This window comes from Podarcis liolepis (assembly GCF_965112155.1).
Source record: "Podarcis liolepis genome assembly, chromosome: 6".
In the NCBI taxonomy this organism is placed as follows: Eukaryota; Metazoa; Chordata; class Lepidosauria; order Squamata; family Lacertidae; genus Podarcis; species Podarcis liolepis.
Genome location: NC_139559.1, coordinates 24,293,977 through 24,311,150, shown reverse-complemented (window position 1 = coordinate 24,311,150; position 17,174 = coordinate 24,293,977). Strand labels below are relative to the sequence as shown.

The 17,174-nt window shown below is 43.6% G+C and overlaps 1 protein-coding gene across 3 annotated transcripts in view; it reads left to right on the top strand.

The window, feature by feature from the left end:
* Positions 1-321: 321 nt before the first annotated feature.
* PLCG1 (phospholipase C gamma 1) overlaps positions 322-17,174 on the top strand; it is a 108,023-nt gene continuing 91,170 nt past the window's right edge. For all 3 annotated transcript variants that reach the window (XM_083507917.1, XM_083507916.1, XM_083507915.1), the window contains exon 1: positions 322-1,272. In XM_083507917.1, the coding sequence (XP_083364043.1) occupies positions 1,071-1,272 (202 nt within the window). In that variant the 5' untranslated portion in view covers positions 322-1,070. The remainder of the gene's footprint in view (positions 1,273-17,174) is intronic.

Genomic DNA, 17,174 nt, shown 5'->3' with positions numbered 1-17,174 from the left:
GTAGGACCGGGGGGGGCGGTATGCGAAAAAGAAATTCCTGCTACAACGCCCCCCCCCCTCCGACCTTGCATACGTTGCTGCAAAGCACGACGCAAGAGAGTCATTTAAGAATGTGCAATGGACTCCGATTACTGGAGATTTTCCTCCCCCCGCTACTTCCAGCCATTACTTGCTGAGCTCTAGGGAGATCTTTATCAGCCTGTCTCTGATCGATTCAGAGAGAGAGAGAGAGAGATCTGCCTGCAGAGTCGAGGCAGCGCCAAAGGGGGCTGGCAGAGGAGGAGGAGGAGGAGGAAGAGGGAAGGGGGGCGGGGATAAGAGGGGCAGTCGCAGGGGGAGGGAGCAAGGCTGCGGGGGTTGCCAGAGCCCTCCTCTCCGCCCCCGATCGCAGCCAGCCCTTTCTAGCCCCCGGCCAGCCTTGCTTGCGCTTGGGGAAGACCGACTTGGAGTTAGATTTTTATGCATATTTGTTTTCTCTTACCTCCCGCGCCGCCGCCGCCGCCGTGCCATCCGGCCCGATTCCCTTTCTGCTCGCTTTCGTTTTAAAGGACTCGAGAAGACGCGGAGGGGGTGTGGGTGAAACCCCCAAAAGGAACGAAGGAAGAAAAGAAAGCAAGCAGAGGGAAAATGGTGCATGATCGCGAAGGGAAGAGGGGCGATTTTCTCTCGTTTTGGGGGATCGAAGAGCTGCTGGTTCCCAAGAGGGCGCCCACCGACCGGGGCTAAGGAGTTCGCTTCTTCCCTCCCGTTCGCATTATAAACACTGGTCGGTGGTGGCATCCTGGCTCCTTCCCTGGAGGGACGGCTTCCCAAGATTTGAAATTCGTTGCTTCTCGGTTGGAAAAGGCTCGGAGGATGTTGGTGTGGAGTTGAAAAAATAAATAAACCCACAACCCGGTTCCCCCCTTTCCACGCTTTTGCTTCCAGCTTTGGCGTAGAAGAAGCGTTTGAACTCCTTCTTTTGTTTGGGAAGTTTTCTGCCCCCTTTCCCCCCCTTCATTCGCCCAGCATTTGCTGAACCCGAGGGGGGGCGAGAGAAAGAGAGAAGAAAAAGGACTCGGGAAGCCACCATGGCGTCTGTTTTTACCAATGGACCCTGCAACCCAAGCGAAGCCGAAGTGGTTCACCTCTCCAGGAGCTTGGAAGTCGGCACCGTGATGACTTTGTTTTACTCCAAAAAGTCCCAAAGGCCAGAAAGGAAAACGTTCCAGGTGAAGCTGGAGACCAGGCAGATCATTTGGAGCAGGGGATCGGACAAAATCGAAGGCGCAAGTAAGTTGTCTGGCGTATGAAAACACACACAAACACACACACTCTTTAGGGAGCAGCGTCTGATCGGAGTGGAATGTGATGAGCATTTTCATCCATTTTTTTGACGCTTTATAGTTGAGGCTGCAGTCCTGGAGGGGGGGGGGACACTCTAGGGAAGAAGCTCCATTTGCCACAACTGGACTTACTTGCAAGTAAATTACTTGCAAGGCGTAGCTCCTGCTTGAATGAACTCTCCCTCTAATGTAGAGGATGCAGCTGATGGTCTTAATAAATTAACAGATGCATGCATATTAATTCACCTCTGCCCTCATGTAATGCTTTCTTGGTTTTGCAAATCCACAAATGTTTAGCACACAAATGGGCTTTTAAAAAATCTGGTCACTTGGGGAAATCCTTACTCACTATGGCGATGACTGGCTAGTGGTGATTTACATGCCTAATTTTTGTAAGAGTCATTTGTTCTAGGGCAGTGATGGTGAACCTGCGACCTTGTTGTTGGACTCCAACTCCCATCAGCCCCAGCCAGCATAGTCAATAGTCAGGGATGATGGGAGTTGCAGTCCAACAACATCTGGGGCCCCAACAGCTGGAGGGTCACAGCTTCCCCATCTTGGTCCTAGAATAACGTAGGCTTGGGTTGTTTTATGAGTTGTTTTGTGCAAGAACCGTCCCAGAGCAACTTGCTCCATGGTGGCTTATACAAAGAAAAATCCAACAACATTTACAGTGGTAATATATATTAAAAGTGACCAACAATTATACTGCCTTAAAAAGAAAGGAAAAAATCCTTCCCATTCACCAAAAGGATAACCACCTCCAAACCCAAGAGATTGCCCATGAAAACAGCAGGAAGAACAGCAACAATGTTAGCACCCAAAAACCTGGTAGAACAAAAATGCCTTTGGCTGAGGATGTAAATGTTGCTGAGTTTTCCTGAGGTGACCATTCCACAAGGGGAGTCTGCCATTGAAAAGGCCCTGTCGCTCTTCTCCCAGAGAATGGCCTCAGATAACTTTTTTGGGGCTCATTATTGCAGGAACAGCCGTCAGTGAGCTTTTGGGGTCATAATAATAATAATAATTTATTATTTATTCCCCGCCCCACTCTGGGCGGCTTCCAAAAAAAACGTTAAAACACAATAGTCCTTCAGATATTAAAAGCTTCCCTAAACAAGGTTGCCTTCAGATGTCTTCTAAAAATCCCAAGCCATGAAAAACTTTATATGTCAAAACCAGCACTTTAAATTGGACTTGGGAGCGATTCAGCAACCAGTGCAGCCACACCATAATGGGTGTGATCTATTCTGAGCGCCTATTCATAATCTGGCTGCTGAATTCTGCTGTGTTCTTCCTCTGGCACAAAGGTTACTGGCCGATCTTGGGCCAGTAAGTATATCTCAGCCCAGTTTATCCCATGGGATTATTCTGAGGATATGAAAATACATCTCTTCCTACAACACATAATTTATGGCATTCCCTGCTCCATAATGCGGAGATGTTTGTGGGCTTAACTTTGTAGGAGAATAGGAGTCTCATGCCCAGTGGAATTATAAAACACAGGGGGGGGGGGATCAGTTTAGAAATCAGTGGTAAATCCAGGGGAGATTTGAATGATTCTGTCTGCCATCTTGATTTTTAAAAGCATCCAATTGTATCCCAAACATGGACAATATCCTGCTCCTCGATCTCAGGAACCATCATGCAAAATTTCTTAAGAGGTGTCCAAATGCATAGAGAACAGCCTTTCTACAATATATTGCAAAGTAGACAAACTCATTGTTTATCAGTGGTGGTTATCTATAATGGGTAAATAGAACCTCTGGGTTCAGGGGCGGTGAACGCTGAATACCACATTTTTGGGGGGTGGGGTGGGGTGGGGACCTGCTCAGGATCACATAACCATGGTCCTTAAAGGTCCATACTTCATACCGCCAAGCCTTATTCAAGATTCTGACATACAAAGCCCTGAACGGTTAGGACTGAGTTATCTGAAGGAGTGCCTCCCTGTCTGTATTGTCCTGGCTGTGATTTTAAGAGCTACTGCTTGTCATAGCATTGCCAAGTGAAAACTATGGGACAGAGCCTTCTCGGTGATGGCACCCTGGTGATGGAACAGCTTTCTTGATGTATAGCTGCCACCAACTTTAGTTATTTTTAATCACTATCTGAAAACTTTTCTGTCAAGTATTTGGGGACCTAATCCTGTAAAGCAGTGGTTCTCAACCTGTGGGTCCCCAGATGTTGTTGGACTACAACTCCCATCATCCTTGAGCTCTGGCCTTGCTAGCTAGGGGTGATGGGAGTTGTAGTTCAACAACATCTAGGGACCTACAGGTTGAGAAAGGCTGCTCTAAAGGTTCTGGTGTGTACTGAGTGGAGGAGGTGAATGTTGCGTGGTCTGAACTGTGCAATATTGCTTTTGTTTTAATGCATTGGTTGATTTTATGAAGTGCTGTATTTTTATGGTTGCCACCCACCCAGAGATCATTTGGTGATAAAGCGCAGGATATAAATTTTACAAATAAATTAAATACATAAATGGTGATGCTTGGTTATTTTCTTCATTCCCTTCTTGTTGACTTTTGAGAAAGATCTGGTTAACTACACTGAGAAACAGGAAGATGGGTGAGACCTTTAGTCGGATTCAGCAGGGTACTTGTATGATAGAAAAAGTGTAGGGGTGTGTAAGTCTGTGTAAGGGGGAATCAGTTATGCTTCCCTGATGATTAATAAATAGATAAGGCGCTAGTCATACATTTGTAAGGTGCCATTATTTAACTGGGCCAGCCATTGCTGTTGAAAAAGGTATTGCAGGTGTTCAGGTTTTACCGAAAGCAAGCTTACTCGGCCTGATGGTGAATTTTGTATCACCCTCAAAGGATAGTACAAGTGTTTGGCATGCATATAATTCCAATATCCCCTTAGCTCAAACTATGGTGCACAGATTTGTATAGACACTTGCCAATGCAAGAATAACTTTTTTAAAAAATGCTTTGTGTTGTAAGCATTCCCCTCCTTCCTGATGACATAAGTAGTCATGATCACCTAACCATTCCACAATTTTCCCACTTGCCCTGTTGATACATCAGAGTTGCAAGAGGAAAAGATATTTCCTGTTTTTCTCAAGTGATTGATATATATATAAATTTCATGGCAACTGGTTTTTGACTTGCACATTCTCAAGTTTGAATATTCTCTTGAAAGCTTTTTATAATTATTTTTTTGGGGGGAGATTCTAAAATTTAAATTGTAACACCTTTTTTAAAAAAAGTAAAGGGGAAAGTACAGCTTTTGAAGCAATGTAAAGCTTCTGAAAGCTTTCAGTGCAAGTTCGAACTGTGTAATTCCTGCAGGCAGGGAACAGTTAATTGTCTGGTTCTCTGTGGTGAGTAATATTTGTATCCAGGTGACAAGACAAGGAAGATTTTTTAAAATGGAAGGTATTTTTTCTGCAGTGACTGCACGATAAATGAGTAAGGTCTGCACAAGCAGATTGGCTAGTATAAAGTTCACTGCACCAGTAACTTTTGGATTTATTTTCAAGGCTAAGTTCCTCTGTCAGATACACTGTCTGTATATTTTCCAACTTAATTCATAGATCTTCCTCAGTGAACTTCCATTCATTGTTAGGTGCTTAAAGACTGCAGTATCCCATGTAATACAAATATTATTTTCTGTGAACCTGCCTTTTTTTTATCAGTACCTTCTGCTGCCATGTTCTCTGGAATGTAGAGAGATAGTTGACAACTCTTCAGTCTAATTTGTTCCCCGTTTGTCCCTGCAGGGAGGTCCTTCATACATGAAATGTGGAGGTCTGGGGTTCTTGAATCTCATGCCAGATAAAATCTAGGTAGTGAGCAATTGAGATAGCAACACACTCTTTTCCGTCTTTCCTTGAGCTAGATATCGCTCAGCAAAAGGTCTTGTTGCACCTTCAAGACAGATAGATACATTGTGGCATAACATTTATTTATTTTTTTATTGCGGTGTGTGTGGAAATAGAAACAGAAAGACACTGAAATGTAAGAATACAGTTCATGACATTTCATGCTTTTGGACCTCACTGTTTACATCCCTCCCCCTTTGTACTTGTGCATGTTTGTTTGAGTGAGTGAGAGAGCTTAAAAATATATATACATAATATTCACCAATTAAAGACAACAGTTCATGCATCTGAGTCAGTGGGCTCTGCCACAATAAATTTGCTGATTTTTAAAGTGCTTTTCCCCCTCTTGCTCTTTTTTTGTTTCTGAAGTAGACTATCACAGCTACCCCTCCTGGAAATGACAAAGTAAGAAATGCTAATCTCTAGAGATTAACTATTAGTCACCAATTTATCAGCCTTGCAAGCAAATGTGTTTTTTTTTCCCTCTGCAGGATGGTGGATTGATTAGCTGTAATCCTTTTGTAAACCCTGTGAGTTGGGCCTTTAATCATACTAATTTAATATCTCTATCCAAGCTTCATGTGCATTAATTTGGGGGTGGGGGTAGGGAGCAGGCAACAGGCCAGATTTCCAGAGGAAGAGATTTAAAATGGGATGTGCCCTTTGCGCCTCTTCATTATTGTCATTGAGGTTTTTTTGTAGGCTTCAGTGTGGGGAGTAATTTTCCTTCTTTGCAGCATTGAGCTGTGATTGATGGGGAGGAGGAGAGATGACCACGAAATAGTTGGTTTAGCATTATTTCCAAATCCAGGACCATGGTTTGTTCTGCCCAAACCACTGTGATCACTACTTGTTTTGAAGCCACGGCTTAGTTGGCTTAGTGAGCATAATTTTTTGGGTGGAACAAACCCTGGGTTTAGACATAACTAGTTGCTTCTGATCCACACACACCCCACTTGTGGAAGGGGGGAAGGAAGTACAGTGGTACCTCGGGTTACAGATGCTTCAGGTTGCAGACTCCGCTAACCCAGAAATAGTTCCACGGGTTAAGAACTTTGCTTCAGGATGAGAACAGAAATTGCGCGCCAGCGACACAGCAGCAGTGGGAGGCTCCATTAGCTAAAGTGGTACCTCAGGTTAAGAACAGTTTCAGATTCAGAACAGACCTCCAGAATGAATTAAGTTCTTAACCTGAGGTATCACTGTATGTGGTCTGCATGCACCAGGACGCAGACCATGCAAAGTACAGTGGTACCTCGGGTTACAGACGCTTCAGGTTACAGACTCCGCTAACCCAGAAATAGTCCCTCGGGTTAAGAACTTTGCTTCAGGATGAGAACAGAAATTGCTCAGTGGCAGTGCAGCGGCAGCGGGAGGCCCCATTAGCTAACGTGGTGCTTCAGGTTAAGAACAGTTTCAGGTTAAGAACAGACCTCCAGAATGAATTAAGTTCTTAACCCGAGGTACCAATGTATTGCTTAATGGACAATGTTTTCTGGCTTAGTGTTATGTGTGAATGTGGCCAAAAATGCTTGAATAAAGGCCAAGAAGCATTGTATGTCAGCATTGTAGAGCCATACAAATGCTATCCACCTATCCAATGGCTGTGCTTAGCACTTGGTCACAGGGAACCTTTCAAGATGTGTGCCAGATTAATGATTTCCCTTGCAAAGAATTGCTTGAGGAATATCAGTGAGGGTGGCCCATAGGTCTGCAACTTTCTGGAGTAAGGGGAGGTCTTCTAAAGGAGGAAACTGTGAACTGTGGTTTCGAGGCTAGTTTATACGTGAATGTATTAACTGATTCCAGCGGAAAGCACTATGGTTGAAATGATAAGAATGGTTCCCCCACCTTGCCAGTGGTTGCATCTGGGATGGCTGCTCGTTGCTACTCAACAGGATACAGTGCTGTCCATCCAACCTGGATGGCTTTGAAAGAGGATTGGACAACTTCATGGAGGAGAAGCCTATCAAGGGCCAGTAGCCATGATAGCTCTTCTTTGCCTCCACAGCCAGAAGCAATAATGCTTCTGAATACCACTTCCTGAAAGCCACAAAGGGAGAGAATGCTCTTGTACTCTGGTCCCGCTTGCAGGTTTCCTCTAGGCATGTGGTGGGCTGCCATGGAAGAGAACAGGATGCTAGACTAGATGTGCCATTGGTGTGATCCTGCCACCCCCTACTTATGTTCTTAAGCACCACTCTTCTTACGTAGCATGCCAGTCAGTAATGCAGGGCAGGTGTGTGTGTGTGTGTGTTTCAAGCATTGCAGCCTAATCCTCACCTGCCTGTAGCTTCCATGTATTTGAAAGGAAAAGGCCAGATTGGAAACATTTCCATTGCCTTTTCTGGTGTGGTAGATGGGTGTGCTTGATGTAACACCTAGAAAAGGAAGAATACTAAAATTAGTAAATGATGACAGATGCTAGTATCCTTTGTGCTAGGGTACTTGAACAGTCGTTCTTGTGAGTTGAGGTCCTATCTTCACTTGTTCTGCTTTTCGCAGTGATTTAATAAAGTAGGCCTTCTTCTATGATGGCCTTAGAATGCATTGCTATGAATATCAGTGGCTAAATGTAAGAATGAGCTTTGTATTATCAGAGGCATTAAGGAATACTGTGTGTTCTGTCTTGTGCTTAAGCTGAATACTTTTGTTGTTGTTGAAAGGTTGTCTGTCTAGTCCAGGGGTTGGCAAACTAAGGCCCAGGGGCCAGATGCGGCCCCCCAGGCTCATAAATCCAGTCTGCACTGTGAAGCAGAACCCGCCGCGAAGCCGAGACTCCTGGCGATGGTGACGGGAGGAAGAAGCCGAGCAGCGGCGACTCTGCCAATCAAACGCTGCACCTGGTTTACCTCAGCGCAGCATGGGGACATCTCTGCCAATCAGAATCTGTGCCTGGTTTGATTGGCAGAGCCGCTGCCGCTCAGCCTGTTCCTCCCACTGCCACCGTCCTGGTGCTCCTGTGGGCCACAGAGCAGAGTGGACAAGCTCACTCTGCCTACCAGTCCTTGGGGAGGTAAGAACAGCGCCTTCTTTCTCTAGGCGGGGAGGAAGCACGTTTCATGCCACCGCTGCCAGCCCTTTGACGAGTGAGGCAGGCAGCAAACTGAAAAGGCGGCCAGGGCTGGGGTGTGTGTGGGGAGGAGGACTATTTGCCCCCCTCTCAGTGTGCATAGAAATTGATTTTTTAAATATATGGAGAGAAAGAGAGAGTGAGAGTGAGTCCGGCCCTCCACAAGGTCTGAGGGACAGTGGACCGGCCCCCTGTTGAAAAAGTTTGCTGACCCCTGGTCTAGTCTTTTTGTTTTCAAGCCCTAATACCCAGTGCTCTGGATTCTGTCTGAGGAGTGAAAGTTAAGCCATGGGGTCCAGTGCTTGATCTGTTCTCTCTTTCTACTCATCCAGCATATCCTATCCCTCCTTTTCAGGGTTTTCATTGCTGAAAAGCATCAAACTGCTCTGTTTGCGTGATGACACTATAATAGGAAATACTTTAAACTACTGCAATGAATAAAGTTCTTTTATCCCCAATGACTTCAGGGATACGTTGTGGGCGATAGCAGTCCAAGGGCCAGTGCAGCTGCATCTGTTTTGGTGCCCCACAAGGTATTGTCCTCCTTCCCCTTATAGTTGAGGGAAGAGGCCTCCAGAGTATTCATGATGCTTCATTAAATATATCATTAAAAGCAGCGTTGTGGCCTTTTTGGCTGCAGGACTGCCCCACATTAATGATAAACATCCATCAAAGGTCTATATGTGCTGTGCTTACTCTTAAGACAACCTTTTGTAGGGTTACTCCACGCAAGATGCCCAGCCAAGCACTTAGCTGAGAAAAGGATGCACAGGAGCAGAAAGCAAGTGAGAGGGTCTTCTCTTTAATAAATCGATTGCCACTTTGCTGTGCAACTGGCTGCAGAATCCATATCTCTGATAACAGTGCATCTCACTTGCTTGATTGCTGGATCATTTTGAGCCATTCTCTGCTCTGCTGGGCCCTTCATCACTATAGCAACAGACTGGAAGTAGCACCACTTATTTTAAAATAGGAGTATTATTTTCCCACACTATTTGTGTGCGTAGCTGGGCCAGTTTGTCACTGCATTTGCTCTTAGTTGCTGGTTGTGTTGATTGCATTGGAAGATTGTAGAGACCTTTGGTCCTGTCCTTTACAGAATATGCTAGGCTTCCATTTTCAGTAGTTCATCTAAACAGGGGAGGCTAACCTGTGTTCATCCAGATGCTGCTGAACTACAACTCCCATGATCCCCCACAATTGGGTATGCTGGCCGGAGTTCAGCTGCATTAGGAGGGCTACAGGCTTCCCATTGCTAAGCTAAAGTAATCTTCCATTTGTATCTTCTGTGATGTGAAAGAGCATGGCTGAATTGAGATGATGGATTGGGTATGAGTGGCAGGTGTGTACGCTCCCTCCTCCCCTTCTGCTGTATGTCAAGGGAGGAGATTAAGCAATTCTGCTTCTAATTTCAACAAGATACCTTTTTGTCTGTATGTGGTAAACCATGGTTTGCATCAACCATGGTTTGTCCTCAAAGCAAGATACAACTGTGGAGAAGGGAAGGAGGTAGCATGCTACCCTGAAGCTCACTGTTGTTTGTTCTTGGGCCTCCAAACCACAGTTCAGATAATTGTCTGAACATGACAATTCCCTTTCTTCACTCCCAGAGCAAAAACATCTTGCTGTCGAGAATCCCATTTTCTGCTTGCGAGAATTGAGTGGGTGATGGAAGAAGTCTCAGAGTGCTTGTATCGTGGGAAACCGGGTGAATTATGCAAGCCTCCAGCTGAGTCTGTACAAAAGAAAGCCAGCGCAAAAGTTAAAATGAAGCAGTTATGAATCCTGGACTGACCAAATAATTTTAGCCATAAAACGCTGCTGTAGGCAGCTGTGGGTCCTGACTGCCAGATGAGTGGTCTCAAGTTGCTCTTCTCCAAATGCTGTGGAAACCTCTTAAGAAAGCAGAAACTTTCTTCTTTGTGAGACTGGCTGAAACCTCTTAGCAGATGTTCAGTAATCAGTTACAGGTCAAATAAAATCTGCATTAGGAAAGTTGCTTTTAAGTGTCCTTACATATTTTAAAAACAGAGGTGTTTTTGATTTGTTTTGTTTTTCAACATCTGAGTCTAAGGCAGCGTTTAAAATGCTGCTTAGTATTGAGTGTCATCTGAGTCCTCCTCCCTTTTCTGGATGCTGCTAATATAGTTCCTGTAAAAATATCTCTACTTTTTAATGCAAGGTGGTGCTGTGGGTTAAACCATAGAGCCTAGGGCTTGCCGATCAGAAGGTCGGCAGTTTGAATCACCACGACGGGGTGAGCTCCCGCTGCTTGGTCCCTGCTCCTGCCAACCTAGCAGTTCGGAAGTACTTCAAAGTGCAAGTAGATAAATAGGTACTGCTCCGGCGGGAAGGTAAACGGTGTTTCTGTGTGCTGCTCTGGTTCGCCAGAAGCTGCTTAGTCATGCTGGCCACATGACCTGGAAGCTGTACGCTGGCTTCCTCAGCCAGTAAAGTGAGATGAGTGACGCAACCCCAGAGTCGGCCATGACTGGACCTAACGATCAGGGGTCCCTTTTATCCTTTACCTAGAGAACCTTTTCAGGAAGTCTTCCAGGGGTTTGCAAGCTCAAGGAGGGTGGGACCAGAGGCAAAGTGACTCTTAGCTTTATGCTACAGATGTTTCTATGCCCACTCTCCATCCTCCATCTGAGCAAGCAAGAAGAATGATCATAGTTCAAGAATATACAGAAGTACTTAAGGAGGGTTTGGAGCAAGGCCTATGAGAGGTGTGGCCAGGAAGGATGTCCAAGGGTCGGACAGAGAGATCTCAAGGGATGCATTCAGCTTCTAGGGTTAAGGTTCCCAATGCCTGCTCAACACAGACTCCTAACACAAAATGATGCCAGTAATTTAATCAATTTGCTTGGGTTTTCTGTTGACCATATTTCCTTTGGTTAATGCATCTGAAGAAAGACTATAGCCGAAGAGAGCAGAAATGGCAAACTAACTCTAAAAACAATAAGGTGCTTTCCCCCCAAATGACCCAGTCGCAATACCTTTGCTAGGTTCTTGTTTGTCTTTCTTTAGCCACATCAAGTAATTTCCCCACCCATTTCTGGGTCCCATTTCTGAACTCCTTCTACCTGGAGGTTGCTTTCAGTGATCTGGAGGAGCATAGTTTGTGTTTTTCACTGAAGAAGAAGATAGCAAAGCTTGTTCCCAATATGGTTGCATTTGCAATGTGTCAGGATTTGGTACAACCCAACCCACACTACTGAATAATGGTTGCAATTTGATTGAAAAAGTCCAATTCCTGGCCTTTCAAGACGTTGTTAGATGAGTGTTAAGATTTCTTGGACATGTTCATAACATGCCTGTTCTTGTGGCTTAAATTATTATTGAATCTTACTCTAGTCTTTAAGCCACATTGAGCTTTGGGAAAGCAGCGTAAAATGCACTGAACAGTTCTTTACCTGTAAGTTTTGGAAAGTCAATTGTTTTCCACACATTTTGGCACCTCTTAAGATACCTTACACAAAGTTTGCATGGTGGTTTCAAGGTCAAAGAGCAGGTTTTCATCTGCACTTGTATTCAGTTGGTTGCCATTTTGAATCAAGATATTGAAATGAATCTTTCAAAACTTTTAACTACAGATTTCAAACCTGCACTAATCTTTTTTGAATTCTGGAAGAATGCCAGGTAAAAGACTTCTAGTCTTTTTTTTAAATTTGTAAAGTGGATTGCAGCATAGTTCTCCCTTAGAAGAAGACCCTTGTTCTCTGTGGGATGCCGAGGTTGTGAAATAGTTACTAACAGAATAACCCTTTCAAGTCTGACTCTGTGCCAGTGGACAATATTACTTCTTTACTAACCATACAGTCCAATCCTTTGCTGACTCAGCCCTGCTGATCAGCACAAGGCTTCCTCTCAAATTAAAATTCTGTGAAGAAGATTGCAAGATTTGTGACTTGGTGTCCCATAATTTCTTCCCACCTCTCCCTGTTACTAATATGTATGAAGAAGTATGAAAATGTGTATATGTTCCTCATAAGACCAACTAAGAGTCATGTGTTCTCTCTGGGAAATGGCCATATCTGTTGGTTACATAAATGTAGGCGTAAATAGTATCTCTGTCTAATATGGAAAGTGGTGCAGATACTGGAGAGGAAGAGAGGAGGTGGGTTCTATCTCAGTTGGGAGATACAGGCTGAAGGCAGCTGCTGGGATGGATTTTTTTTCCTGTTTACATACTGGGAGAGGTGCCAAATGGTGATGGAAAGCCAAAAAAACGCTTTACCATTGCCTCTGTGTGTGCGTGCGCATACACATTTGTATGTGATTTGTTTGGTTTTTTTCTTTTTCTTTTGGAGAGTATGTGCCTATCAGAAAGAGCTCAGGATTTTTGGAATCTCAAAAGCTGCAGTGCTTCTGTATTTTTTGATGCGTACTTATTATTTTTTGTCTTCCCCCACCCCCCTGCCCAGCCAACCACTGACACGATGTTTAACAGAGCAGCTTTCCTTTTGATAAATTGCTCTTCACCTGTTGATCCAGAGCAAGCCACTTTGCTGTCCCTCTGTGGGATTCCTGCGTGCACTTTCTGCTGCCAATGGACTTGTGGGGATTGGTAATTACAGTGCTCAAATCCCACAACCACCTCTTTCAATTGTGGCATGCGCACACACTCTTTTTAAAACACACACACACACACTATGATGATGGAAATCACCTTACAGACATAATGACTGGAAGTGTTAGAATTAATGTTGCTTCATCTGCAACTGAAATTTGCTCACTCTATCCTCTCGCTGGCATGGGGGTGGGGGCAGTAGCAGCGAGATACAAGAGAGATTAACAACAGTGAAAACTATGCAGTAGTGCATAGGATCTGATGCCATGGTGGTAGGGGAAGCAGACAGCTGATTGGACCTAGCCCGTTCTTGTCCCTTTGGACCATTGGCACTGACATAACAATGGTTCGACCCATTCTCTGCTCTGCTGTGGCAATGCTTTGCAGTGGAACAATGCTCTGGGGGTTTTTTCTTTTTCTAAAGGGAGTGGAAAATGAAGAGATTTTTAGTTGCAACTGGGACAGATCTTCCCACTTACCAGTGTGTAGGACATTGTTGTTTCTGAATATCTGCATCCCACTTTTTGAACCGAAGACTCAGCGAAGCTGCCAATAGCATTAAAACCAGAGACATAAGAACAAAACATGATACACAGACAACAAATTAAGCAGCAGGGACAGTGAACAAAACCTGTGGTTACAAAGAACTCAGCCAGGGAAGCCTTCTACAAACCAGAGCACCCCAGTGGCCTCTGAAAAATAACACTGCCTTCTCCTGGCATTGGAAGGGTAGCAGGAAAAAAGGAGAATGAAATTGTCTCTCCCCCCGCCCCCCAGTATTTTCAAGAAACCAAAGAAGGTCCTTAAGGACGGTCTTCAGCAGGTTGCTTCAAGAATCAAGAGGCTGTGTACTAGCAACATACCGTATATACTCGAGTATAAGCCAACCCGAATATAAGCCGAGGCACCTAATTTTAGCATAAAAAACATATTGACTCGAGTATAAGCTGGTTCACCACACCACAAACATGGTGGTGGTGGCAACGGTGGCGGAGGAAGAACAAGCAGCCCGAAAGGGCTGCTTTTGGGCTGCTTGTTCCTCTTCTTCTGTCCCTGACAGCGGCAAAGGAGGAGGAGGAGGAGGAGGAGGAAGGAGCAGCAGCATGAAAGGGCTCCTTTTGGGCTGCTTGTCCCGCCGCCGCCCACCTCACTCGAGTATAAGCTGAGGGGGGCTTTTTCAGCATAAAAAAATGTGCTGAAAAGGTCGGCTTATACTCGAGTATATACGGTAAGCTTTTGAGAAGCCATAAAACAAGGGTAGCCTCTGCTGTGCCTTACAGATGTTAGACTGCAACTCCCATCAGCCTCAGCTAGCATGGCCAGTGGTCAGGGATCATAGGACTTGCAGTCCAACAACATCTAGAAGGCACCACATATATATTTACCTCTGCCCTACCTTTTCTTACTAGTGCATGGATTTTATAATATTCAGTGTATTCCAGACTCAGTTCAGCCAGTCTTTTATATGTGGGTCTTGCTCACCTCAATCCAAACTGTAGTGATTAAATTGCTAAGTAATTCCTGATAGTCTCACGGGATTGTAGCATTGGTATATTACAGAATACATTTTACTGGCGCCCAAGGTAAGGCATCAGAGGTGATTCTTCGAATGATGCCAGCAATCTCTATTTCTGCATTAAGCTTGGATCTTTGCACATCCATCCATTTGAAAGTCATCTGCCCCAGGGAGGTACATTGGTAACATATCTGCTGTTGCCCCTTTTGGCTTGGTGCCACATAGTTGCTAAGGAAGAAGGAGATAAGCATTGGAAAGTGGTTGGTTTGCAACTCAAGTCTACTGTGAATCCACACGGTGGAGTAATTGGTGATGAAAAGCAGGGTGGATTTGATTTAAATCACGATTTAAATCACTAGTCAGTAAGACTTGATTTAAATCATTTTTTTAAACAGAAAGACTCATTCTTGCTGGCATAATCTTAATATTTACAACTAGAGGAATGTTTCATTTTTGGAATAATACATTTTCAGAGTAGTTTTTACAGTTATATCAAAAATTACTGATTTGGTTATACTCTTAGAAATACATAGACAGATAATTATGAAATTATTGTGAGGTTTAATAAGTTAACTGTTTATATTTGGACAACTTTTCTGCTGTACTTTATTGGAAGGAGAAGAAGAATAATTTCCTTAATAACAATTTAAACAATTTATTTAACTAAAGCAATAACATTATAGCATATGTATCCATGTTTGTTAACTCATATGGTTAAACGTTTGGTGGTGGTGGTTTTTTAAAAAAAACTTAGACTGAGTTTTAGCACACGTGAAAAACTTAAAACAAATCCCTATTTCCTGATGAATGGCCTTTGGACTATAATGTAACTTACCTGGGAATAATAAGTATTGGCCCACCTTACAAGTTGGTTTGTTTGGAAGGGGCCATAGCTCCAGTGATCCTCAGGCAAAAGGATGTCATCTGTTTTAACAAATTGTGCTAGAGGGGTCATAATGACACACTTGCCTGATAAAACCATGAAACTGAATTTAGATCAGCCTGTAGTTTTCCAAGGGCTGGGGGGAGGGGGGAGAGAGATTTGAGGTCAGGAAGGTGATCCTAAAGCAAAAGAAGACATGGAATGGGGAGGGAAGCGCAGGACCACCCAGGAAACATCAAACAATGCTTTGAATTATTTTTCGCTGACATTGAGACATTGTGTCCATTTTCACCTCTGTCCTGTTTGGACGCAGACCATACTAAGAGCCCGCCCGAGTACTGTGAACATGCCAGTTTAATTATGACTTGACAGATTGGTGCTTTTGTGCTAAGTACTTGCGGCTTCAGGATGTTGTTTTTGTTTGTTTGTTTCGGGAACAGTAAAGATCTAAAAGTTTTGTAATAAAAAAAAATGGACTTGGCAGTGCTGGAGAGATACCAGTTAACCTCTAGGATTTTCTCTGGTTTCTTCTTGCCAGAGCATCCCTTAAGATCTAAAGCTTTCATTGTGAGTGTACTTAGTTTGAACCTTTCATCTGCCACTTGGTAGTCGGTCCAGCAGAGAGCTGGAACCTATTACAGGAAGAAGTAGAGAGGCGTAGCTGGAGTATTTTTAAACTTAGATTTTTAGAGCTCTGTTTATTTGTTTCTGCATTTTAAATGAAAGGGCACGAAGTTCAAGTTCAGCGTAAACAGCACTATTATCATGAAACCCTTTAACCTGTTTCTGAAACAAACAAACAAACAAAATCAAGGTGGAGAGAGAGAAAGAACAGAGCAGTAAAGCTCCTTCCATTCCCTTTGTCTTTATTTCTGTGCTGTTTGGACAATTTGCTTATGATTTTTCTGGTTGCAAGTGTTCAGTCATCTGCATGGACTGATACAGGGTTTCCGTAAGACTTCACCATGTGCTGTGCACCAGATTGCAGATTTTATCACCATTTCTTTAGAATTCTTTAGAATTAGACACCATCTCCTTTCCTGTGTATTTCCCGCATATTGATTTCATATAGTACTTAAGTGGAAACTATGAGAACATAATGAGTCTTCCTGAATCAGACCAAGGGTCTGTCTATAATAATAATTTATTATTTATACCCCGCCCATCTGGCTGGGTTTCCCCAGCCACTCTGGGCGGCTTCCAACAAAATATCAAAATACAATAGTCTAGTCTTCTCATGTCCCAGATTGATCAACCAATGATATGATATGATGCTGCATTGTTAAGATAGTTTGTAATATATTAATGTGACTTTATCTTCATCTTTTAAAACTTGGTTATACTGTATATCACTTCGGGACATTGAGGGTGGGGAGAAGCTAATATAAATTTAATAAACCTAACCTAACTACAGTGGACCCTCTGGATACGAATTTAATTTGTTCCGGGGGTGGTATGATAAGGTCAAAGCACATTAAGCATTCAAAAACCATATTGTCAGGAAAGCATTGTTTAATGTCTGGGTAAGATATAAAGACTTATTGGAAAATAAAACCCCAAGGTGGTTGTCACCAATGGAAGCAAAAGCTCAGAAAAGGCTCAATATGGAGGCCAAATGGCCGACATATTGGGAAATTTTGGAACAAGAAGGAGACAAATTGAAATTGCAGAGTTTCGAAAAATTTAAAAACAAAGTGAGAGACTGGCTTCATTATTATCAGATAATGGAGGCATATAATTTGGACAAGAAAATCGGCTTCCGGGTGGAAAAGTCAAAATTAGAAACAGAACTGTTAGAACCCAAAACTAAGAATCTGTCAAGAATGTATAACCTGCTGTTGAAATGGAATACTCAGGATGAAACGGTGAAATCTGCTATGATTAAATGGGCACAAGATGTTGGACATAATATTATGTTTGCTGACTGGGAACAGTTATGGACCACAGGTATGAAGTTTACGGCATGTAATGC